Source organism: Solanum lycopersicum, chromosome 4, assembly GCF_036512215.1.
Source record: "Solanum lycopersicum chromosome 4, SLM_r2.1".
In the NCBI taxonomy this organism is placed as follows: Eukaryota; Viridiplantae; Streptophyta; class Magnoliopsida; order Solanales; family Solanaceae; genus Solanum; species Solanum lycopersicum.
In genome coordinates, this window is record NC_090803.1 from 66,334,539 (window position 1) to 66,358,114 (window position 23,576).

A 23,576-nucleotide genomic window follows, 5' to 3' on the forward strand; every position below is an offset into this window, starting at 1 on the left:
GTAAAATAAAATTTTCTATTAAGAAATCTTCAACTTTCAAATCCTAGTGGTAAGTGGTTTGAAAACTCTTAGACTTACTTTCATGTTTAAAATTCAGCGCGCGGACAAAAACGCTAGCTAATTTTTTTAAAATTAATTTAGTTTTAATAGATAAAATTATCTGATATTTGTTATTAGCGTTAGATGATAAATATTTCATAAAATCAATTAAAGTGAACTAAAGCGAATAAAATACCACCATCACTTAAAATAGAACAAAAAAATTAATAGAAACTACATTCACTTTACTTTTTATGACGAGAGAGAATTGCTCGGATAGTAAACATCTCTCACTTCCAACTAGAAAAAATAATTAGCGAATCAATTAACTACATTAAAATAAAGATCCTTCCTTCTAAAACTCATACTATACGTATGAATTATTAAATTCTCTTCATATATATTTTTTAAAATAACAACAATATAAATATGTGAATATTATTGTAAGTTAAAAATTCAGGTCATCCTAGATAACATTTTAAAAATAATGACATGAATGGTTAAATTCTCTTAATATATATTTAAAAAAATTACAATTATATAAATATGTGAATATTATTTTAAAAGTTACAAATTTAAATAGTCCTCGATAGTAACATTCTAATTTAGAGTGTAAAATTTAAAATAAAAAAATTAGAGTGTAATAAATTCCTAATTTCGTCAACACGTTAAACGGTTCCTAAAGGATGAATGTTAGGTGACCCACCAAAGAGTTTGAAAGCACACACAAAGACATTGACAACATAAAAAGTCAATTAAATTCAATAAACCCCACATGCCATGTTTTATTATGTATTAAAAATTATGGATCGTGACAAATATTTATATTGTTTAAGATGTATGATCATAATTTTTAAAATTTATGAAATATTGTTATATTTTAGATTTTATATAACAAATGTACTATACACATGCGTATTGATACAAATTACAATATACATTAATATAGCCTTTTGAAGTGTTTTTAGTTGATATAATATGCATTTGATATTGAAGTGTTTAAAATATTGTTATATTTTAGATTTTATATAACAAATGTACTATACACATGCGTATTGATACAAATTACAATATACATTAATATAGCCTTTTGAAGTGTTTTTAGTTGATATAATATGCATTTGATATTGTCTGTATATAATACGTGATAATATAGTTAATATATTCTCAGTTTAAATTTATTTGTCATATTATATTTTTTGAAAGTTAATTTGAATCATTTTCAAAATTAAATTATATTATATTAATTTGAAATTTTAAACATAAAATTTGGACATTAAAAACTAAATGAAAAGTATTATAAATTGTATTTTTTTTATATTAATAAATGTTAGTCAGAGTTCTTATAATTTACTCTAAAAACAGATGCCATGACAATTAAAAGTGAACAGAGGGAGTATTGATATTCATCGCCTTAATACTAACTCCTTTCACTTTTATTTGACATCTTTCAAAATTATATTAGATTACATTAATTCAATATTTTAAACAAAAAAATTTAGAAATTCAAAAAATATATGAAAAGTATTATAAATTTCTTACAATTTGACTCTACAAATAAAAATATGACAATTAAAAATAGACGGAGTGAATATAATTTTTTCATAATATAGTAAGCGTTAATACAACTAACAATTAATGTTCTCCCTTTGATATAGCTGATATATGTTATTGATACACATGTGTTGATATAAAATGCATTGATAGAGATTTTAACGTAATTATAATTAATATAATATATTGTTAATTGACTGATATTTTATCACTTTATATCGTTAATATCATGTATATATATACATTTCTTTTGATGAGTTGAGTATTAACACTCATTGATGGAATACAACACTTTTGCTAATACAATACGTACTGATCCAACTAATAATGTGTAAATACTCATTGAGTATTTACACACTTTTAATACCTTGTACTAATAGTTGATATTGATCATCTAATATAACTAATATTCGATTTTCAGTATAATTAATACTCATCATCCAAACTTTCTTTTTTAATAATATAGTAACTAATATCCATATGATACCATCTCTTCCATCCAATATAATGAAAGTATATACTCTTTTTATTTCAAAAAGATTGATTTAGTTTGACTTTGAACAAAAATTTTTTTTGTGTTTCTGATTTAAAGTTACGTTAAATGTATCAAAATATTCTTTAATCATATAGTCTTAAATATATCACATAAAAAATTAAAATTAAAATGTTATTAAAAAAAATCATTATATATTAATTTTTTTTTTTTTTCGTAGTGAGAACACTAATTTGTTAATGGTAGTGTCCCACTCTAAACTGTTGTCGGTGGTTTACTTCACCTCATCTCATTTTTCTCTTTCACTTCACTTCCACACACTATTCCTTAAAAAAAATTTTATATCAAATAAAAAGTCCAAACATCACCTCTATTTAATCCACTCATCATCTTCTTGATTCTTCAAAAATAAAAAATCAAAAAAATTCTTACTCTCAGTTTTGCTTATAAAGATCTAATCTTTTCTGAATTGGGTGAAAGAAAAATCATGAGAATATACCAAGAAATGAAAGATGAAGAAGCTCAATCAAGAATTAGTACAAACACAGTAACAACAGTTTCTTCAGTTTCAGTAGTAGCAACACCAGCAGCAGCAGCAGCAACATCAACTGTAAAAAAAGATCAAGGATTTAGTGGGGTTTTTGGTAAAGGTAAATACAAATTGTGGGTATTGGCTGCAATTCTTTTGCTAGCTTTTTGGTCTATGTTTACTGGCTCACTTACTCTTAGTCTCAACTGGTCTACTTCAAATCTCAGCCGTTTATCTCATGCTTCTGATTTCACGATCCATGAAGATCTTGATATTCTGGTAATGTTTCTTGATCCTTTTTGTTTGATGGTTTAGTTTAGTTAAAGGCTAAATCTTGAGTAGTTATGGAAAAAGATTTGATTTTTGCTACATGGGTCAGTTTGCTAAAAGGCAAATCATGAGTAATTATGAAAAAGATTAGATTTTTGCTACATGGGTCAGTTTGCTAAATGGTAAATCTTAAGTAATTAAGAAAAAAAATTGATTGTTGCTACATGGGTCATTTTGCTAACAGACAAAATCATAAGTTACTAAGAAAAAGGTTAAATTTTTGCTACATGGGTTAGTTTGCTAAAAGGCAAAATCATAAGTAATTAAGAAAAAGATTTGTTTTTGCTACATGGGTCATTTTGCTAAAAGGCAAATCATAAAGAAAAATAATATTTTTTTTTGGCTACATGGGTTATTTACTTTAAAGGCAGATCATAAAGAAAAAAGATTAGATTTTTGCTGTATATATAGTTAGTACTAGTATATATAGCAGACTCAGCTTGTTTAGTAATTGAAATTAGGTGATTATTGGTAGTATTAGGAGTACATTTCAGGTCAATCACCTCAAAAAGTTCTTTTCTTTTTTGCTTTTACTCTTTCTAATCTTCTCTGTCTACTTTAAATAGTGGTTTTGTTTTGTGGGGTTCTTGATTTCCTGATGTTTCACCATATCATGTGTAAAAACGTCGAATTGATTTTCTAAATACTAAAGCAAATCCTACATTTTTGCTTGATGTAGTAGTAATACAGTAAAGCTCATTTAAAGTTTGATTTTGAGATTAAGTTGATTGGATCAAGTAGGAGTACATTTTTACACCATTTTGTGTATTAAAATGTTGAATTTTTCTACTGATTGGTAGGTATTGGAGGAAAGAGAGAAGATGGTAAAACATATGTGGGATGTGTACACACAGAATAGCAGGATCAGGTTGCCTAAGTTCTGGCAAGACGCTTTCCAAGCAGCGTACCTAGATTTGACGAGTGATTCACCAGCTACCCGAGACACTGCTGTGTCGGAGATTGCCAAGATGTCCCTGCGCTCCACTTCCACTTATGAATCACCTTCCAACAAGAAACCAGAACCAAGGTAAATTTTTCCAGTGAGACTTGTTTTATTGTATATATATCAATCAACTACGCCTCAGTTCCAAACTTAGTCGAAATCAGGCTGTATGAATTCTTGATATACACGTTCTGCTCAAAGTTCTGACAGTAATTAGGGAGTTCCTTAATCCTTGTTCTTCTCTTTACTGTGCTTTGTCATATGGGATGAGGATTAGCTTAGCATGCAACTTAATCTTGAGGGGCAACCGTGGTCTAGTGGTAAATGAAATAGATTGAGAACTATGAAGCCTAAGGTTCATATTCCAACGGAAGCAAAACACTAGGTGATCTCTCCATTTCTCTCCAAGCCTCAGTGGATAGAGTTATGTGATGCCAGTGAGGTCGCAGATACCCAATCTGGTCCGGATACCACACCTATTAAAAATAAAGTAGTCCAAAAGTCAAAACTGAGGAATTCTAACAAAACTTCTTTACTGCTTTTTAGTATATTGGATGATGATTTTTTATGGGGTTCTCTGTCTTGAGGAGTAACTATAAAAGTGTGGAAGGGTAGTTCAAGTTATCCTAAAATAGGTTGAAACTGAATATGCAGAGTATCTACTTCTAACTAGCAACTCTTTACTGTCCTATATCACATGGGGTGGTTATTTTTGTGGGGCATCCTAAAAAAAGTGCTTCTCCTAAGTTTTCCTTAAATTCCTAAGAAGATATGAAACTAAATTTACACTAGAATTTGTTGAAGTCTAAGATCATCTCATCTTAAAGTTGAAGAACGTATTTTTTATAGTGTGTATAACCTAAAAATGCAAAAGGGTAGTTCCAAAGTTTTCCTAAAATTCCTAAGATTTGAAAATGAATCTACACTAAAATTTGTTGAACTGAGAGACTATCTCATCAAATACGTTGTTTGATAAAGGATATGATAGTGAGATTCCAACCACTACCTGCTTTGATACCATGTCGAAGTGTATAATCATGTTATTCAAAAGTTTGAACCATTAAAGAGCACACATTCATTTATTTAATTATATTCTCAACAAAGTTTACGTCTAACGAACTATTGTTGAATTTGGTTGGTTACGAATATGAACAGAGAAGCAGAGAAAGAAAAAGGATCTAAAAGTCCGGCGAAGACGACAACTACAAAGAAACAGAAATGATGATGAGGGAAATGGTTGTGTTGAGAATTAAGATGGAAGGTAGATGCAACAAAGTTGTGGTTGAACTCATTCTTCTTGGTAGTCAAAGTTCTTTACTTGTATTTATACTACTACTACTAGAGCTTTATTTAGATATATCATAAGATCAAAATTTAGTGAAGGCAAAGGTCTTCCTTTTGATTGTTTCCACTTAATAATATGCCATTTCAAAACCAGCTGGTTAATTATGTTGTTAACTAAAATCGGTTATTCTTATTTGGTTGATCTAAATCATATAGTAGTTCTCTCCATCTTATAGTACTCAGATTACTTATTTTAATTACTTTTGCTTTATTACGGAAAAACTTTTTCGCATTGGGTGTTTACACAAGTCAATGTAATTTTCATTATTACGTGATTTAATGAAGTAAAATAAATTATAAATTTAAATACATGATATGCGTGTGTTGGTTTGATGTGAACCTCCGGTGCGGGTAAGTTTTACTCCCCTCCTCAAAAAGAAAAAAGAAAACAAAAATTAAAATTGTGACACAAGAGCAGGCATAGATTTTGAGATTGAATCTCACCGTCAGCTAAATCAAAAAACAAGTTTCACATGTTTGGCCCACAAAAAAAATCAGGCTCACACGTGAGAGAGCTACTTAAATATCATGAGTGTTATTATAGATCGGGACCGCGATAATTTAATCTCATCTTTGAAACTGAAATGACACTTGATTATTCAAAGAATAGGGCGAAGCTGAGGACCAAAATGTGGTCCCTTCGGAGACTTTCGATAAAATTGGAATAATACAAAGAAGAAAGATTAGCATGATTTCTTTGTAAGGATGGCAAGCACAAATGGCTAAGCACATCTACTCTCGACAACAAATGCTAAGTTGGGAAAATAGCGTCATCACGAAAGATCTAATTTAGCCACAGGTTTCTTGCAACTTCATATTGATCAAACAAACGGTAAACACATCAAGCAAAGTTTTCTAAAAGCAGAATTGAAACCATCAAACTAAGTGACTTCGTAACCTCAACATACTTTTTTGCTTACGGAAAAAGAGAACATTTTCACCGCTAAAGATTTTATTTCAATTTAGCAACAGCTTAACTTCCAACTTCACCATAAACAAAAAGACATACCAAAAGTCATTTCTGGTACAAGTGCTGAAAACAGAAGTAACAGATTTGATACAGTCTCTTCTGTACAACTTGCAACTATTCTACCTAATCCCATTTTATGCACAAGTTATCTATATCTCAACTCTTATTTTCTGGAGAACTAGATTATAAAAACATGGACACCAGACATATGTCACATATCCATGTAGAGTGTTATAGCCACAGCATCAACAAAGCATACACTAAAAAAGGTTGATTAAATTTATTGCATAAACCTTCTAAGGGTCCATGCAAAATAACCGAGTTCAACAACTTTCAACTAGAAACTATAATCTGGGTACTATAATGCAGGGACACTAATGAACCCACCTCAGCTAAAGCATCTCTCTCAGGATGCATTACAACGTTGAGTATTACAAAACAAAAAAGGGTGGAGGACAAACATGAAAAAGAGCTCTAGGTTTAATTCTGATTGAATCTGATTTAGAAGACCTAAAGTCAGAAATATTATCACAAAAATTGCTTTGAGCAGATTAAATAGTACTGCTTCTGTTGCTGGATAATCCTAAAGCATTTACAAACATTCTCAAACACAAAGTATGTACCCTCCCTCATTCTACCTAATCTTCTACAGTCTGAATCTCTCCCATCATTATCCGGTTGCTAACCACATTGAAGCCCAACTCTGAAAGGTTAACCTTCTTGCCCTTCTTACCCTTCTTCTTTCCTCCCTTTGTGGCCCAATCCTGAACACTTGAGTTGCCCTGGTCAAAGCCAACACTGTTAGAAGTCACATTTTTGGCACTTGCACCAGTGACCTTACGATCATTACGACCCTGGAAGGCCATGTCAAAAACATCCGCAGGCAAAAAGTCTTTGTAATTGAGGAACTTGTCAATGAATTCATGATCAGGATCATAAGAGCCAAGATTCTCTATCAGAAGCATTTCAGCCTCTGACTTGGATTGCTTGAAACAGAAGTCCAGAAAGCTGGTATCTGAATGAACAAAAATAATTTGGGAAAACATCAGACAAACTGTCAGCATAGTTCTACGTAGATACTCTCATCATCAGTCGAAGTGTAGGACTCGAGAAATTCCTCAACTACCGACACAATTCAAAATATATGGGGTGATAAAGTATTCCAGAAGAGAGATCTAAATCAAGTGAGCAATAAAGTATTCCAGAAGAGAGATAATTCTAAAAAATACCTCTTGTACCAATGAGCCTATCACATTCATTCTCACACCATTCTCTGAAATCCATTGCTTCTGAAACAAAGAAGAAAATTGTGTTAATATTTTTTTTCTTTTTCCGCTGAGAAACAATGTTTACTTTAGATCTTTGATTAGTTCTTAAAAAACACATGGTTACCTGAATGCTTTGTCAAAGCATCCTTCTTCCCTTTCAGGGACGAGTGACCTGACGCAGGAGATGAGGATAGTAGACGTTCTGCAGGCTTACTGCTGACAGACTTTTGCCTGCTCAATGAACCACCAGGACTTCCTTTCACTGGTGTGGTCTTGCTTCCCCAACTGCCTTGACTTCCAAGCTGAGGATATTCAGATCTGCAGGATTACAACCAACAAAAAGGAGGAATTTATCAAGAGAAAGAGAGAGAGAGAGGAGAAGAGATGATGAGGAAGTAAATGGCCGTACTGCTTTGACTCTTGCTTGGGATGATCTATTGGGCCCCAAAACAAATCGTCCTCCACTTTATTTTTTGAATAAGCGCCAGCTTGTGAGTTAATCTGAATAGGAGACGCAGCCTTGGCGGGCGATGAACTAGACCATGATGGACCACCTACTCTCGCAGGTGGATTTGGCACAGATTTCTGTGTTGGCACTGGTATATGCTGCTGTCCAGAAGCAACCTTCTTTTCTTGTTCCTTTAGGATGTCCCGCAAGGATGTGGGTTTTGAGGGTTTCCCAGAGTCAGTGGACCATGCTGGAACAGGAATAGTAGCAGAACTTGCAGACTCACCCTTCCAAACAACAAAATCTCCTAGCGAAGGACCAGATGGTATAGCAGGTAATACTTCCTGATCAGGTTGTACCTGACGCAAGCTTTTGACTTTGTCAATAGGACTTGATGCAACAGCCACCTCGGAAGCAGCTGTGGGCATTGAGGCCTTTGCTCCTGCTCCCTTAGATTTTGCAGATCTTTTGCGGCTCTTTTTAGTTTCTTTAGCTTCAATAAAGTTGTCATCATCATTGACAGACACGGAAGGTTGAACAGATGTCATATCAGGAAAATCTCTCTCTCTATCGCTTGACTTGGCCAAAGTGTTCTCAGCCAGTACGTCATGCAATTGACTTTTCTTAGTCTTCTGGTCGAGAGAAACATCTGAGTTATTCATATTCAAATCAGTGCTGGCAGCATCTTGCTGAGTATCTCTAACTAATTTATGATCTGAATTAGTAACAAATCCAGCCCATGGAGTAGACACACTTAAGGAGCTCAGAGATGTGGCGACCTCTGTAGTAGTTATTTCTGCTTGTGCTCTCCTCTGCTCTTCCTCTTGAATTTCCAACAATGACTTCGGCTTGAAACCAGGAGCAGGTTTCCAAGCTCGCTGTCCAGACTGTACTTGGGTGTTGGACTGTGAAATTGGTGGGTTTTGCCCTGGATATTCATCCACAACATCAGCAATAGCAACTTCGGGTCTGCTCTCTCTTCTTCCTGGACCTACAGCTGTAGCTTTATCGACTGAAACAGATGATGAATCAGAAGCAATTGGAGCATCAGATTGTAAGGGTTTTGATGACTGTGACTTAGAAGCTCCCTTTGGTAAGTCCGAAGTTTGCCCCTTAGTGGACTTTTGCTTCCTGGACTTCTTTTCAGATGATTTTTTAACTTCTCGGGTTTCAACACTTTTCAGTTCCTTGGTGACAGACAGCCCATCATGTAAATCTCCTTCAATCTGTGGTTCTGAGGGAGCTGCAGCTGGTGGTGATTCAACCCTGTTTTTCTGATGCAAGTCATTATCAACAGCTGGTGGTGGTGGCATAGCTGCCTTTTCTAACTGCTCTACATGTGGAAAATGAGAGGCAATTTCAGAAGTGGTGGCTGGAGGTTCATTGTTTTCAGAACCCTTCTCTAGGTGATGTTTGCTGGTAAATTCTGTATGTGATGATGGATCAATCATGGCTGTTGCCATCCCTGGGACCTTCAGTTGAATATCATCAATTTGTTCCACTAAACCCCAACTCCTTTGACTGGAAGAATCTCCGAACATTTGATGTGGCAAGTGCACTTTTGAGGTCTCAGATATTTGGCAGACATCCTGAGAAATGCTCGAGGGCAAGGCGAAATTTAAGGGATGAGCTTCTTCCATAACAGGAAGTTGTATTTGTGTATTCACTGGAAACAAATTATGTGAAGGCGGGAAATGATTAGGATCCATAGAAGCATTTCCTGCAGATATGCCAGGATTCGGCAACTTGCCATAAGGTTGTTCACCAAATCGCTGATGAGGATGCTGATCAGACAGCACTTGAGAGAGCAACTGCTGCTGCTGGCGCAATATTAGTTGCTGTTCTTCATGTTTCTGCTGCTGCTGCTTGAGCATCAACAACTTGTCTAACACTGACAATTGTTGCGGTCCTTGTCCTGCCTGAGACTGTAGCTGCAGCAAGTACTGTTGTTGCAATAGATTTAACAGCTGTGGATCTTGAACTCCAGATGAAAGTAGCTTTTCAGTAGCCAAAATGCTGGAAGTATTATCCATGGCACCTAGTAAGTTGGTCATAGGTGGATTCTGTGGGTGTAGCCTCTGTTGTTGCATTCCAAATGCAGATTGTGGGGGCATACTCTGACCTTGATGCATCTCCATCCTTTCCTGAAGCGGTTCTAATCCCCCTTGGACGGAGAAATTAGACCAACCACTAATGCCGCTACTAATGCCAGCTGATCTGTCTGGTATGCCCTGAAGTAGAGACATCAAATCAACATTCTGATTATGGGACTGTTGACGGATATTTTCAGCCATTGAAGGCCGTTGAGAATGAGGCAAAGGATCCTGAACAATATCCGCATTTGGAACAACAGGTGATGCATCTCTCCCAGGCCAAAGAGGAAAAGGCTTTGGTAGAGATTTCTGTCTCTCAAGAGCCATTTTTTTAGCCAAGAGAAACAGATTTTCTCCACTTTCAGCTCCCATAGGAGGAACAGCACCAATGCTATTTGCACCATAAGCCGGAATGCCTGCTGAGCAAGAAAAGCAATAACCAATTATCAGTTGAATATTAATGCACATCTTTCCAATTTTTGAAGCTTCAGTTATAAATACAAAAAATATCAGCATAGAAAACAATCATGCAAAATTCAGACAAATACTAATGAAAAAACAAATTCAAACCAACCTTCAGACTGAGAAAACTTGTCAAGCGGTGCATGGCCTACTTTGCCAGCCATCAGTGACTCCAAAAATCTATTTTCAGCCTCTGTTGAGTTATGCTTGTAATTCATTTCACTATTTACCGTATCAATCTCACTTGAACCTGCATGAAGTTTAGTGAAGCTGCTCGCATTCAAACCCCCTGGAGCATCTGCATTTGGCTTTGGCGCTCCAAATCCAGGTGGTGGCCGAGCCTTAGCACGCAAGTGGGGCATAACATCCCCCAGCAGATAAAATGGTGAATCATGTGGTGCAGCAGCTAATCGAACTAGCAAATCAATACCAAAATATCCAGCCTCAAACCATCCAATAATATCACTACCTGAGAAAGGACCTTGAATTGCACCTTGTGGATCTTTGTAATATAGAACTAGGTCCTCCGGAGATGACTGTGAAATTTTCCTCATCTCCAACTCTTTGTCCATAGCAGCAGATAATTGCCTTTTCAGAATAGGATCATCCCCAAACTGCCATTTAGATCCTTCGTTTTTGGTGTAAGAAGGATCTGTAAGATCTCTTTCCCGATCAGTATTCTTATCTTTCTGGCTCTGTAGCCATCCAATATCAGATGTTCTTGACCTGATATCCGTTGGCAAATCTCTAGCATCATTAGCCGCCAGATGTGAACGTGCACCAATTGAAGAGGATCGCCATAAGCCGCCACCATGAGGAACAGGTGAGTGTCCTGGTGTGCTTGGATCTCTATTGACCGACTCCCGTTCTCTATGAAGAATACTGTCCTCTACTGAAACTGAAGATTAAAAGTAAATGTTAAGACAATCTACTGTGACCCAATTACAGATAAAAAAGAAGGATAATTGATGGATCTCTTAATAAATACCACCATAAATCAAAAGCAGCTCCCTCAGAAGACAACTCTGCTTATTGAAAGATATGTATAAGCAACAGACTAGCTTATGTATTTGGTTCTTGAAATTTTAACAGGACATCCAAACCTTAGTAACATTTAAGATATGTTTTTGTTACTGCACCCTGATGAACTGCATAGTACATCAAGAGACAGATATCCACACATATACCTACAGCACCTAATTTGGGATCAGAAAATCTCTCTAAACTCTGCTTAGTCTCAGATTTAGAACTGGACCCATAAGAATGTAACTTTTCGAAGAAAGAACCTTCTGGGTGATTCAAATAACCACCTTTGGCATTGTCGGTACTTTCTTCTCTTGAATCATCAAAAGATAAATCTTCTCTGCTACCTGAACAATTGAAGAAATGATGGCAATCAAAATTATAGCACAAAACATACTAATTTGAGAGCCTATATATAATCTAGATTCAGAAATCCCCTAAACCGATCTAAGAATTAGAAGTACCTAGTTTGCCGCGCCTTGGTTGAGTATGTTCAGTTGAGTTTCGAGCTAATGTTCCATCTTTAGTAGTCTGTGGAGCTCCACTACTCAGAACATCCCCCTTGTCAATTCCCTTCAAGATAGCCTAAACATAAACTTGAGCAGTTACTTCATTTAAACAAATTAACATCAGATCAAAATCCAATTAATCCAAGTAATATCAGTTTCAAGTCTCTCTGAAAGTTACCAATTCCTCCTGACTGGGTGCACATAATGCGAGAGGCTCCAGAGGTTCATCTTGTGTAAGTGAAGGAACTTGCACAATCACATCCGAAAAGTTGCTACAGGACTGCATGTCCGTCCCTCTGTACACATCAAGCATTTTTAACCGACTGTATCGTATAGGAGAGGAAACACTTTCAGCTTTCTCCGAGAATGCCCCGACTGACTGCACATGAAGAGAGCCTTTAATCATGGGGCTCCCTCCAGAGACAGCACGACCCCTACCTAGAGAAAAAGTAGGGGTAGCACCATCTTCACGTCCCCGGCCATGAGAAAATGTAGGAACTTGTTTGTTTGGAGTAAAAGTCTGATGAGTAGGTTCAGACCTTCCTCGGCCGTGAGACGTAGATCTCCATGGCCGATAGTGGTCACCCTCTCTATCATCCTTTCCATGATAGGCAAGACCTGGCGACCCCTTCTCAAGATGCATTTCAGCATCTTTGCTAGGGTTGCTCCATTTCTCACGCACAGCATCTGCTTCCTTCTCATCAGGTCCCCAGCGCGTGTTCCATTTGCTCTCTCGACGCTGATCGTGATTGCTATCCCTATTTCCAGAATCGGTCCATCTTTCACCTGGACCACGTCGTACTTCTCCATGATGTCTGCCAGAGGAGTCCGACCAGCGCTCCACCTTGCGGCCATCACCAATCTCCTTATCTCCCTCCCTCCAGCGGTCCCTTCGAACAGCAGAATTGGTGTCCCTTTCTTCATCACGCCAGCGATCCCGTCGACCTGATTCCATATCGAGCACAGATGGCCTAAACACATCTTTCTTCTTTTGATTATCATGCATATCTTCACTCATCCCAGGAAATTTTGCTAACTCTGAACGAATAGGATACCCCGGATGTGCATTGAGATGGTTGTCCTGCATTTAAACACCAATAGACGACCAAACATCAGGCTATTTTATTAATTAACAATTTATTAAGAACCGCTACACAAATTTAAGCAGAAAACCTCAACTGCTTCTAACCCAATACCAAAATGTTTCTCAAAAGTGAGAATGGTACAGGGTTTAATTAAAAAGGAAATCCAAAGCAATAATAAACATACCCCGGTGACCATCCCAGCCTTACTTTCCCCTGGTTTTGGCAGAAGCCACTGCGGTGAAAGCGGAATGGAATCGTTGGGTCCTTGCACATCTACATGCATCAAAAAGCCAACAAAAATAACTTACATATGAACACATAATCTTGCACTACAGCAAACACATATTGGAATGAAAACACCCATTTCATAAGGTAAGAAATTAAACCCTGCTGCTTACTGTTTTATGTGAATAAGCAAAATAGGAGGTTCCATATAATCCCTATAAGTTATTATATGAAACCTGTTCCCCATCCGTAAAAATTCCAAGGGTTTGATCAACATTATTAACAGGAGCAAGAAGTTTGGAAGGCTTGTAACAGATCAAAGGCATGTAAAACATAGAAACATAATGATACATTAAAGAAATAAATTCCACCTTGAATTTAAGTGGCGCTCAATGAAAACTTATCAGAAAATTCAGAAGATTTATATGAATTAAACTTGCCTTTCAATAACACAGGACACCTTTGCTTACACATAGTAATAGTCACTTCTTATCTCTCCTAACTACAAAAGATACTCCTAGATAACATCTGAAATCAGGGGCTTCAAATGCTTATTTCAGCATTTAAATATGCTTGTTCTTAGATATTTCAGCTTCACTTACTTCTAAATCACATGCTCTGTTCTCCTTTATAGTAAGGCCAATTAAATCACGCAAAAACTCATTTCCCCTGATTTCATCTCTGAATCAAACCATCAGCACCATAGCTGGCAAAAGACATGAAGCTTTGACTAACATGGTTGTACGCATTGCTGATGTCTATCATTATTAAGTAGTTAGTTGCTCACATACTTCATTAATTTATCCTTTGACGATAAAACATTTGAATTTTGACTCACTAAATTGGTCGATTAACAGACATCATGAAAGGCAAACAAGTAGTCAAAAGCAAAAATCACCAAAATATATTGGAGTTCAAGAGCAAAGTGCAAATAAAGTGTGGTTCTTAGCAAATAGAAGTATCATGTAAGTATATACATAATACTGTCTAGTATTGTGCTCTTATAGATTGAGCCCATTGGTGAAGATGTAACCGAATAAGCCCCTTGATGACTGCACTAAAGTAACAACTAAGTGAAGAAAAGCACACAAGTTTGTTTCAGGGCTTAAATGTGTTTTGAGCAAGCCTTTAACAACAGTGGCTGCAAAGTGGTTTCCAGACCAGGAATGTTATAGTGGAAGTGACTATTGAGTGTCTAGGCTATAATAGCAGTAAGATATATAATTGTAAGATACATATGTTAAGATGGATATATGGTGATACAAGATCAGAATCATCACTTTCAACAAAGGCTAAAAGTATCACACATGTAGAACAAGATGAGTAAGTCCTCAGAGATGATTCCACAATGTTCAATGTATATTTTCATGTACATTGTTCTTAGGTGAGGCTATAAGAGGATCAAATGTAATAAAAGAGAAAGGGGAGTGTTCGCCTTCATGACTTGGTTCAACTTTTAAGGTTGTCAAATCTATGACTTAGGTCACAGGTTTGATCCTCGCACAATGCAGACTAGACCTGGTATCTAAGTATAGAAGGATAAACGGGCAGACATACTCTCCCAGGTTCCGAAGACTACGGTCGGTCCTAAGACAGGACAATACAGAGCAACTCACCAAAACTTATAACATCATTAAAACACTCAAACACGAGACTAGCCAATTGTTAAGCAACATTACCAGCTACCACCACAAAGATCAATTTCATCAAGGATACAAGTAGTGGTAGGGACAACGCTTAGGCTGAAGGAAAATTACAAACACAAAAAAACAAATCTCCAAGTAGTATTATTCATCAAACATAAAAACCACAAATTTATAACCAAGTGATACTTTCTATAATAAGAAAACTCAAACAACAGCATTCCTAATGCAAAGTCAATTTCATCGAGTATAGAAACATTGATACGAACAAAACAAACACACAAGAGGACCTTCCTATAGTATTATTCATCAAACATACAAAAAAAATCACAACTTCAACCGATGAATATTTTCTTTAGTGAGAAAACTCAAACAACAGCAATCCTACCGTAAAATCAATCTTTTTGACTTAAAAAGTGTCGATAGGAACACAACAGACGCACAAAAAACCTCCCGGCAGTATTATTATCATATGAAAAATTAAGACTTTCTAACCAAGTGATATTTTCTTTAGTAAGAAAACTCAAACAACAGCATTCCGACTGCAAAGTCAATTTCTTTGAGTATAAATCTCCCTATAGTATTACGCATCAAACATACAAACATCAACACTCCTACTGCAAAATCAGTTTCTTTGAGTATAAATATAGATAGGGAAAAGAAAAAGCAGACAAACAAAAAAGCTACCTAAAGTATTATTCGTCAAACATGTACAAAATAATTACATCTTTATAACCGAGTTGTCAAACATGCAAAAAAATCACATCTTCACAAACGAGTGATATTTCCTACTGTAAGAAAAATTGAACAAGCAAAGTTATTTCTTTGATTGAAAGTATTGATAGGAAAAACTAAGCAGACACAAAAATCTCGTACTATTCATCAAATATACAAAAACAAAAAAAAACTATATAACCGAATGAGAAGATAACTCAAACAACAGCATTTCCCACTGCAAAGCTAGTTTCTTTGAGTACAAAAATATATCAATAGAAAACAGAACACACACAAAAAACAAATCTCCCTATATCATTATTTATCCCTTCATACAGAAAAACCACAACTCTATCACCGAATGATAACTCCTACCGTCACAAAACTCGAACATCATCATTTTTCATGCTCCTGAACAGTTTGTTCAGCAGGTCGAAGCTCAATCAACCATATAGAAACCCTAAACCCACAGTGGCGGCAACAGTAGAACACACATAAAGCTACAATCTTTCATTTTCACAACGAAAACATACATTCATCTCGTTACGATTAGATAAACACAAAGCTAAAAAAAAAATGAATGCATCTACTGAAGAATTTCGAAGGTGAAAAAAAGTTGAAAAAAATTTAACCTTTGGAGATCTGACTATGGCGAGAATCAAATTGCGTTTTGTCACCCATGGCTTATGATCGGAAGGAGAAAAAGTGAATAAGCGCTCAAAGAAAACCCTAATTTATGCTGCTTTGTGAGAGGAGGGAAGAAGGGGAGAAGAAGCTTAGGGCGGGGGTGAATATAGGGCAAAAGGGTAGGGTAGAGGGTAATCGAAAACTTGGGTTACGTTTAATGACGTGTCAACCTTCGGCGCAAGTTAGCCATATCCAACTCCTATTATTTTTTATTTGTCTTTTTTTTTTCACGTTCCAAAATTAAATGTATTTTACTATTTTATTTATTTGGTAATTTTTATTTTTATTTTATTATTATTAATAAGACATGAATTGTTATAAGCATTTGATACTAATTGAGTATTTGTTTGAATAAATAAAAAATATAAATTTTTTACTTTTAAGAAGATTGAAAAATTAATTGAATATTATAATATAAATCGAGATAAAATAATTTAAAAGTACGATTCGTTTTGAATGATAAAAAGAAGATAGTTATTATTATTTGAATAAGCATTTTGTTAAATCACAAATCATAATAAATGTATGTTACACTAGGCAAATTTTATGCCTGAGAAAACTACAAAACCAAGGTGAACTTCTAACGACTCTTGTTGGCAAATATTTATATTTTACTTTTGTTATCGTACTTCTAAAAATATATTTTTTAGAAAATTTATGAAATCAATCCCTTTAAGTCTAAATAAAATATCAAGAATTTTTACTTGTTTGAGCGAAGGATATCATTATATTAAGCTTGTCGATTTGATTTGATGATATGTTTGTTGGGTTGAACCTTCGTATGAACTCTTTGAAATTTTAAGGATGCTAACAACACAAATAGAGTTTGCATTACTTATATTAATAATTAACCTTGTATATTTTTTATTCTTTGCCCCATATATAATTGATAAAAAGGGATAATTCAATTCCACTTCAAATATACTCAACATTATCGATCAATTCATTTTCTTACATCTAGTGAGCCTAATTTACTTTTTCGTGTAGTCAATATTATAGAAGTACTGAAAGTAACCTATGAATTTCACACCATATATCAACTGATAATTATTTGTTTTTTAATGAATTTACCTGATTAACATTGATAACGATTGAGCTACAATTATAATAATTAATTGTAGATCGAAATCAATCATGATATGTCGTTTAAGCAAAGCCACAATGCTGCTTAGATGAAGATAAAACATCAAAATGCTTAAGATAATGTTAAAATTTTAATTTATATTTTAATAAAGGACTATATGAACCAATTCAAGGTCCATTATTGTTTCTTTGAAATGGATCCTACGTGTCCATAGAATATGAGTTAATATAGGTCTTAATCTTTTGTCTTCAACTTAATCCAAATTAGTTGTTGGAAGGATATAAGGTATGTACACACGTATTGATGAAATTTAACTGGTTATATCATGTTAGTAATATATTTTTATTTTCGTCCACTTAATTTTACTAAAGAAATTACATGTTACATTTGTTATAAGTTTAACATGATCTGATAGAGTAAGTAAATACCTAAAAACACATTGTAATTTGCTATGAAGTAGAGTGTATATGGTCCAAATTGTCTGCGGCAGAGTCACTAGTATAATTATACGTTTAATAAAATTTAATAATTTTAGTTTAAATTTTATATTTGTATTATAAAATTATGTAATTCGATAAATTAAAAAATCATGTTTCTCTTTAATATCAGAAAGTATTTTTCAACTTCGATATAAAATTAGTCAAAAATTTTAAAAATTTTCAACAAAATAAGTTTCTTAAAAATGAGGAAAATGACTTCTCTAATAAATACACAGAAAACAAGTTCTACAATCTCCTTTGGATTGCCACTTGGGTTGGGTCAGGTGTCACGCCCCAAATCTAAGCCTAGGTGGATCGATACACAGTATATTAACTTGATCGAGTGAATCAACTTTATGTGCCATATATTGTGTATTCTCTATTCCTTAATACACCGATTTTCGCCCCATCCCAATATTCTTATCCTTCAATCTCTATATCGGCTCCTATAATATTTGTCTGTATTATATACTAATAATTTGCCCAAAAGACAGTCATTCAACTAAATTAATACAGCAATCATTCATAATCATCCAAAAACCGTTGACGTTACAATGAAAGAAGTCATTTTTTATTTTATTTTTTAACTTATTCCATAAATAAAAATTCAGCTAGCTGGACAGAGAGTTGCTACTTTTTAAATTCTTTATTTAAAAAAATTAAACAGAGATTAGTTTAAATTGAGCATTGATCAGTACATTAGTCTTCACTCATAGTTGCAAATTGAAATTTTAAACAACTTTATTGTTTTGTAATATAATTTACTAATTATGGCAGAGGAAAAGAAGTTCACAAATTTTGCAGTCCAAAATGGATCAGTTGATATTTGTGAAGTCATAAAGAGTTATATACCGTTCTTGAATGTGAGAAGATTATCAGAAAATGCCACTTTGCCCAAAAGAATGTTCCCTCATTCAGCAGCTTATGATCTTTTCAGGTAAAAATTACTAGTATTAGTTTCTTGACCATGATTGTTGATCTAATAATAGCAAAATCGATTCGATACACTAAGCTCCTGCTATGGCTAGGATCCAAAGAAGGAGCGGACCATAAGGGTCTATTGTACTATATGCAGTATTACCCTGTATATATTGAGTATGTAATGTTTTGATGATACAACATGAGTTGTGGTGCGGTGCTGAGACTACTCCACCCTTAATTAGAGGTATTGAGTTCAAATTCTGTATATGAAAAAAAAAAAAATTGTGATCATCACCCATATGGATCCTACAATCCAGATGTACCAGATTTAGTTGGAGCTCCAATACAGATACCGAACACATGAACCAAAAATGTCTTGATAATGATAAAAAAATGTTTTTGTGCTAAGTTGTGTCTAATATTGGTACAGTTTTTTTGCTTGAGAGTTGGTTCTGGAAAATGGTCAAAAAGTGTTGAGAGTTTAATTGTCTAACAAATTATGTTGGTTACGGCAACTGTAATTTTAAATTACTAATTTTGGTGGACTTTACGTGTGACCAACAAATGGTTATTGCTGAAGCAATTCTGATAAGGTGTAAACATCAGGTGCGGAGAAGTATTTTACCAACACGAATAGATTATTGAAAAGATGGATGCCTAATTCCGATACATAAAGGAGTCTCTATTAGTGCTAGTTAGATGAACACCGTGATTGATGGGAAGTACTGAGGCTAACTCTTGCCTTCCCCTGATCCGCAATGCGGTCCAGGGGAACATGGGGAGAGATCTATTATGTTTTTTTTTTCCAGTAACTGATATAAGTAATTGTCATTCTGTCATTTTCTACTCTTGACAGAAAAAAAGATGAGAAAATGGCTGTATATGCTCTTTCATATATAAATATGTTAAAGTTTGGACACACTGCTATATTAAAAGTATTATCAGGCACAGTGATTGCTATCATGGATAAGATTTTTATGGTCTCAAACTGTAGCAGAACTGTTTGATAACAAACGCGGATCTAGTAGAAAAGATAGGGATTCAGTCAAGCACGAGCTCAGTAGTTTTGGCTTAAACCTTGTATATGTATTAAAAACTCGTTAAATAAGTAACAAATCATTGAGTTAACTATTGTTTCTTTTCGTGATTGTTAATTCGTTCATAGTGCAAGGGAGGTTATGGTGCCAGCACGAGGCAAGGCAAAAGTTGCCACTGACTTAAGCATAGACTTACCTCCAGGAACCTATGGTCGTGTCGGTATGCTGCAATACTCTTATCTAAATGTATACATTCTTGTTTTACAATGACATAATCTGTCTTTAGAGATGCTGCTTTTGTTTCATATGTGTAGCTGCAAGATCAAGTTTGTCTTGGCATCGTTCCATTGATGTTGGAGGTGGTGTGGTTGATTTAGACAAAAATCCTGTTTTCGTGATACTGTTCAACCATTCTGATGTTGATTTCGAGGTGAAAGTTGGCGATAACATAGCACAGCTAGTCATTGAGCTCCATGCTATACCTGAGATTGTTGAGGTTTATCAATAATTATAATGTGGGGTTTGAATTTGCTGGAGCAGCTTTATGTCTGTGTATGTTATGCAGTTGTTATGTTTATTGTTCAACTCTCATTCTCCGAGGCTGATCTAGAACGAGTTCTTTGGGTTCAAACAGAATATACAAGTATCACATTCATATTCGAATCCTGAGACTCAACATTCTGTATTTGCCTCTGCCTCTGTTCATACTGTTGACTCTTGTAATAGTTGTCGTTGGAAGCACCTTTATGCCTCCAAACCAAATGTTTTTGTGTATTTTAATCAAATGTAGGTCGATTTTCTGTTGGTTTCATTGCTTTCAGCTCGAACTATGTACACTTATAAAGGGATCCGACTCTACATTCTGGATGTGCATATGTTCATGCTGTTGAATGTTGTAGTAATAATTGGCGTTGCAAAAACTATACATTTCATCTGTTCATGTGTCATCATTGACTATAAGAATCAAAAAGGCGAAAAAATAATGCATATCTTTCATTTACATCATGAAACAGGTCATTTTAGTAGTGACAAAAGCCGGAGAATACTATGAACTTATGAGTAAACATAATACAAGTAAACAGTATATGAATGTAGAAGATAGTTAAATTTCTTACTCTGATGAGAGTGAAAATTATGGTCTTAAAGGCGTTCGACAAGTTGGACAAGCTTTTTTTTTGGCTAACCAAGGATCAAGACATTGAGCATGGAACACATGGTTACAAGGAGGAAAACTTCTGCACAATTCTGCTTCACATAGACTATCCAAGCAAATGACACACATCGATGAATTAGCTTGTCCTTCGAGGTAGAAGCAACTGATTCCTTGCAACTCTTCAACTGATAATCCTGAGTCATAAGCATCCATTCGAGATATCTCATCGTGGGAATCTACTTGTTGATCAATCATATCAAGAACGAGGTAACAAACTACCATATATACCATGATAATCGCGATAATAGCAACCAAAAAAAGAGGGGATGGGAGTTCAGCAGCAGAGGAACTCATTTGAATAGATAGGAGTTTCTGAAAAAATATTTACATGGCACAAATAGTCATTTGGCTCCATGCTCTTGTAATAAAATAGGAGTAAGAAAATAATACTACTAAAAATATTATTGAGCTCTATGCCATACCTTAGAGTAGTTGGTTGTTGAGTAACATCAATGACAATAATGTGTGAATGTTCACACTTGATCCATCTATATTCACTCACGTACATTGAAACAAGAATTATGACCTCGTATTTATTGTTTAATTATATTCTCACTGTTACTGATACCACTAGACTATAAGTCTTGACTGTTCTGTTTACATTAAGAATGAAAATCGTGGTCTAAAAGGAGTTCGACAAGTTGGACAAGTTGATTTTTTGGCTAACCAAGGATCAATACATTGAGCATGAAACATATGGTTACAAGCTGGAAAACTTCTGCACAATTCTGCATCAACAAGACCATCCAAACAAATAGCACATACTGAGTAATTCACTTGTCCTTTGAGGTAGAAACAATTGATTTCTTGCAACTCTTCAAGAGACAAACCCGAGTCATCATCAGCAACAGCTATATCATCGTTGGGATCACCTTGTTGTGAATCGATTAGATCAAGAACGAGGTAACAAATCAACATGTACACAATGATAATCGCGAAAATTGCAATCAAAGAAAGAGGAGGAGGAAATTCATCTCCAAAATAGCTCATATTGATGATATGATACTATCTTTAGAAGATGAACAAAAAAATCCATGTCATTAGCCTATAGATTGACTTTGACATGTTGAATAATAATTTCCAGCATAAATTGATTATATTTGACTCAAAGTTTTAAAAATGAAAAAGAAAGCTTAGCTTGTGCCTTTCTTTTGATTGTTCTTGAATATTGGAATGGACTTTAATTTGATCTCACACATATCTTCCTTCTTATGCACAAAATATATTTCACACATACTATAACAATAATTATATATTTCGTGTAATTTCATATGCATAATCTAAATAAAAACGAGATGCGGAAATTAATAGTTTAAGAGGTGCTACTATTTTTAATATAGACATGTTAAATTTGCTTTTCTTCAAATAACATAGGCATATCTTTAATATAGGCATGTTAATTTGTTTTTCTTCAATTGACATGTCTATGGCATTATACTCACTATAAAGTTTTGGCTAAAAAACATAAGTGTCAAATAAAATTTTAGGAAAAAAAGAGAGGAAAAAACAACCAAAAAGATAAAATAAAAATGGACTCTAACTACTAGAATGTCAAATAAAATTGTAGAAAATACTTAAGTGAGAAACAAACTCAAACGATCCAATTAAGTTTCCACCCATGCACCCCATATAAATCAGGAAAATCACTTTTTTTTTATTATTCATGGTATCGATATAAATATATATATATAATTTAGATATATACATATATATAAATATCTACTAACTATTTTAAGGTGAATTTTATCTTGAATTTAAGAAAGACAAAATTTAAATAGATGTTATCATTATTTTCGTAAAAACAAAAGAAAAATTTTGATAGAATCTCACGATATCTATGCTTCTATTTCACATATCCTAGGATAAACTTTGAGAGATAACTTGTGGTGAATGACAAATAATATATTTTGACATTGAAAGCAAAGCCAACATATAAAAAAATAATAATCAGAATTGATGTCTGCCTTAGGAGATAATATTTTTTTTTTCTGTTTTGGGTAGTTGGGGGTCAAGTTGTAAAAATCATTTAAGTACATTGTCTTTTCGAAGATCTTCTTTATTTTAAGAAGTTTCTCTTTTTTTCTTTTTATATTTAGAATCTAAATAAAAGATTAAATAACATACATTATCAGCGTAATCGAGATCGTTTAAAAATAATTTTATTTATTTTATGAGGTAGTAATAAAATTTGCGTATAATTTTACTGAGTTTGTTATTGTTATAAAAAAAAAGAATTTCACTAACCATATTGTTTTCACTTATTATTACATCAGATAATATATTTCATTTTTTCTAGATTTTTTAAAACAAGAAAAAGAATGAAAAATTAAAAATATTCCGTTACCGGGAATCGAACCCGGGTCTCCTGGGTGAAAGCCAGATATCCTAACCGCTGGACGATAACGGATCTTGTTGATATTAATCGGTGTATATTTTATTTCTATCCAACAGATTCACGACGTTACCCACGTTGTTAAAATATT

At 34.3% G+C, this 23,576-nt stretch overlaps 3 protein-coding genes, 1 long non-coding RNA gene and 2 other non-coding genes across 9 annotated transcripts; 3 read left to right on the forward strand and 3 right to left on the reverse strand.

Moving 5' to 3' along the window:
• The first annotated feature begins 2,306 nt into the window (after positions 1 to 2,306).
• Positions 2,307 to 5,322, forward strand: LOC101256584 (uncharacterized). The gene is made up of 3 exons (XM_004238200.5): positions 2,307 to 2,894; positions 3,746 to 3,972; positions 5,044 to 5,322. The coding sequence occupies exons 1-3, from the start codon at positions 2,574 to 2,576 to the stop codon at positions 5,108 to 5,110; spliced, it is 615 nt and encodes a 204-aa protein (XP_004238248.2). The 5' UTR covers positions 2,307 to 2,573; the 3' UTR covers positions 5,111 to 5,322.
• Positions 5,323 to 5,866: 544 nt separating this feature from the next.
• On the forward strand, positions 5,867 to 5,973 carry LOC138336995 (U6 spliceosomal RNA). The gene has a single exon (XR_011220943.1). It is a non-coding gene; the product is annotated as a U6 spliceosomal RNA (small nuclear RNA).
• Positions 5,974 to 6,458: 485 nt separating this feature from the next.
• On the reverse strand, positions 6,459 to 16,521 carry LOC101267523 (protein ESSENTIAL FOR POTEXVIRUS ACCUMULATION 1). 4 transcript variants are annotated; one of them, XM_069297453.1, is made up of 10 exons: positions 16,305 to 16,521; positions 13,275 to 13,363; positions 12,184 to 13,086; positions 11,961 to 12,081; positions 11,784 to 11,843; positions 10,586 to 11,371; positions 7,880 to 10,427; positions 7,595 to 7,788; positions 7,432 to 7,491; positions 6,459 to 7,217 (listed from the first exon to the last, which is right to left on the reverse strand). In XM_069297453.1, exons 1-10 carry the CDS (start codon positions 16,351 to 16,353, stop codon positions 6,841 to 6,843), a joined length of 5,187 nt encoding a protein of 1,728 aa, XP_069153554.1. In that variant the 5' UTR covers positions 16,354 to 16,521; the 3' UTR covers positions 6,459 to 6,840. The 4 variants fall into 4 exon arrangements, with proteins under 4 accessions (XP_069153554.1, XP_010320384.2, XP_010320383.2 ...); XM_010322082.4 differs by having other exon boundaries at positions 7,880 to 10,430; positions 16,305 to 16,515; XM_010322081.4 differs by having other exon boundaries at positions 11,760 to 11,843; positions 16,305 to 16,473.
• A 1,987-nt stretch (positions 16,522 to 18,508) lies between these two features.
• Positions 18,509 to 20,747, forward strand: LOC101256872 (deoxyuridine 5'-triphosphate nucleotidohydrolase). The gene is made up of 3 exons (XM_004238201.4): positions 18,509 to 18,859; positions 20,009 to 20,100; positions 20,195 to 20,747. The coding sequence occupies exons 1-3, from the start codon at positions 18,693 to 18,695 to the stop codon at positions 20,386 to 20,388; spliced, it is 453 nt and encodes a 150-aa protein (XP_004238249.2). The 5' UTR covers positions 18,509 to 18,692; the 3' UTR covers positions 20,389 to 20,747.
• A 107-nt stretch (positions 20,748 to 20,854) lies between these two features.
• On the reverse strand, positions 20,855 to 22,200 carry LOC101267806 (uncharacterized). The gene is made up of 2 exons (XR_741305.4): positions 21,516 to 22,200; positions 20,855 to 21,405 (listed from the first exon to the last, which is right to left on the reverse strand). It is a non-coding gene; the product is annotated as an uncharacterized lncRNA (long non-coding RNA).
• Positions 22,201 to 23,428: 1,228 nt separating this feature from the next.
• On the reverse strand, positions 23,429 to 23,500 carry TRNAE-UUC (transfer RNA glutamic acid (anticodon UUC)). Its single transcript has one exon. It is a non-coding gene; the product is annotated as a tRNA-Glu (tRNA).
• Between the last annotated feature and the right edge of the window lie 76 nt (positions 23,501 to 23,576).

Bases quoted from the DNA above. Each gene is read 5' to 3' on its own strand.
- LOC101256584 (XM_004238200.5), top strand. From the start codon at position 2,574: ATGAGAATATACCAAGAAATGAAAGATGAAGAAGCTCAATCAAGAATT. The intron at 2,895-3,745 runs GTAATGTTTCTT...ACTGATTGGTAG, and splicing joins ATGAAGATCTTGATATTCTG to GTATTGGAGGAAAGAGAGAA. The intron at 3,973-5,043 runs GTAAATTTTTCC...GAATATGAACAG, and splicing joins AACAAGAAACCAGAACCAAG to AGAAGCAGAGAAAGAAAAAG.
- LOC101256872 (XM_004238201.4), top strand. From the start codon at position 18,693: ATGGCAGAGGAAAAGAAGTTCACAAATTTTGCAGTCCAAAATGGATCA. The intron at 18,860-20,008 runs GTAAAAATTACT...ATTCGTTCATAG, and splicing joins GCAGCTTATGATCTTTTCAG to TGCAAGGGAGGTTATGGTGC. The intron at 20,101-20,194 runs GTATGCTGCAAT...TCATATGTGTAG, and splicing joins AGGAACCTATGGTCGTGTCG to CTGCAAGATCAAGTTTGTCT.
- LOC101267523 (XM_010322080.4), bottom strand. From the start codon at position 16,353: ATGGGTGACAAAACGCAATTTGATTCTCGCCATAGTCAGATCTCCAAA. The intron at 13,364-16,304 runs GTTAAATTTTTT...TGATGCATGTAG, and splicing joins CCATAGTCAGATCTCCAAAG to ATGTGCAAGGACCCAACGAT. The intron at 10,431-10,585 runs GTTGGTTTGAAT...TTTCTTGCTCAG, and splicing joins CAAGTTTTCTCAGTCTGAAG to CAGGCATTCCGGCTTATGGT.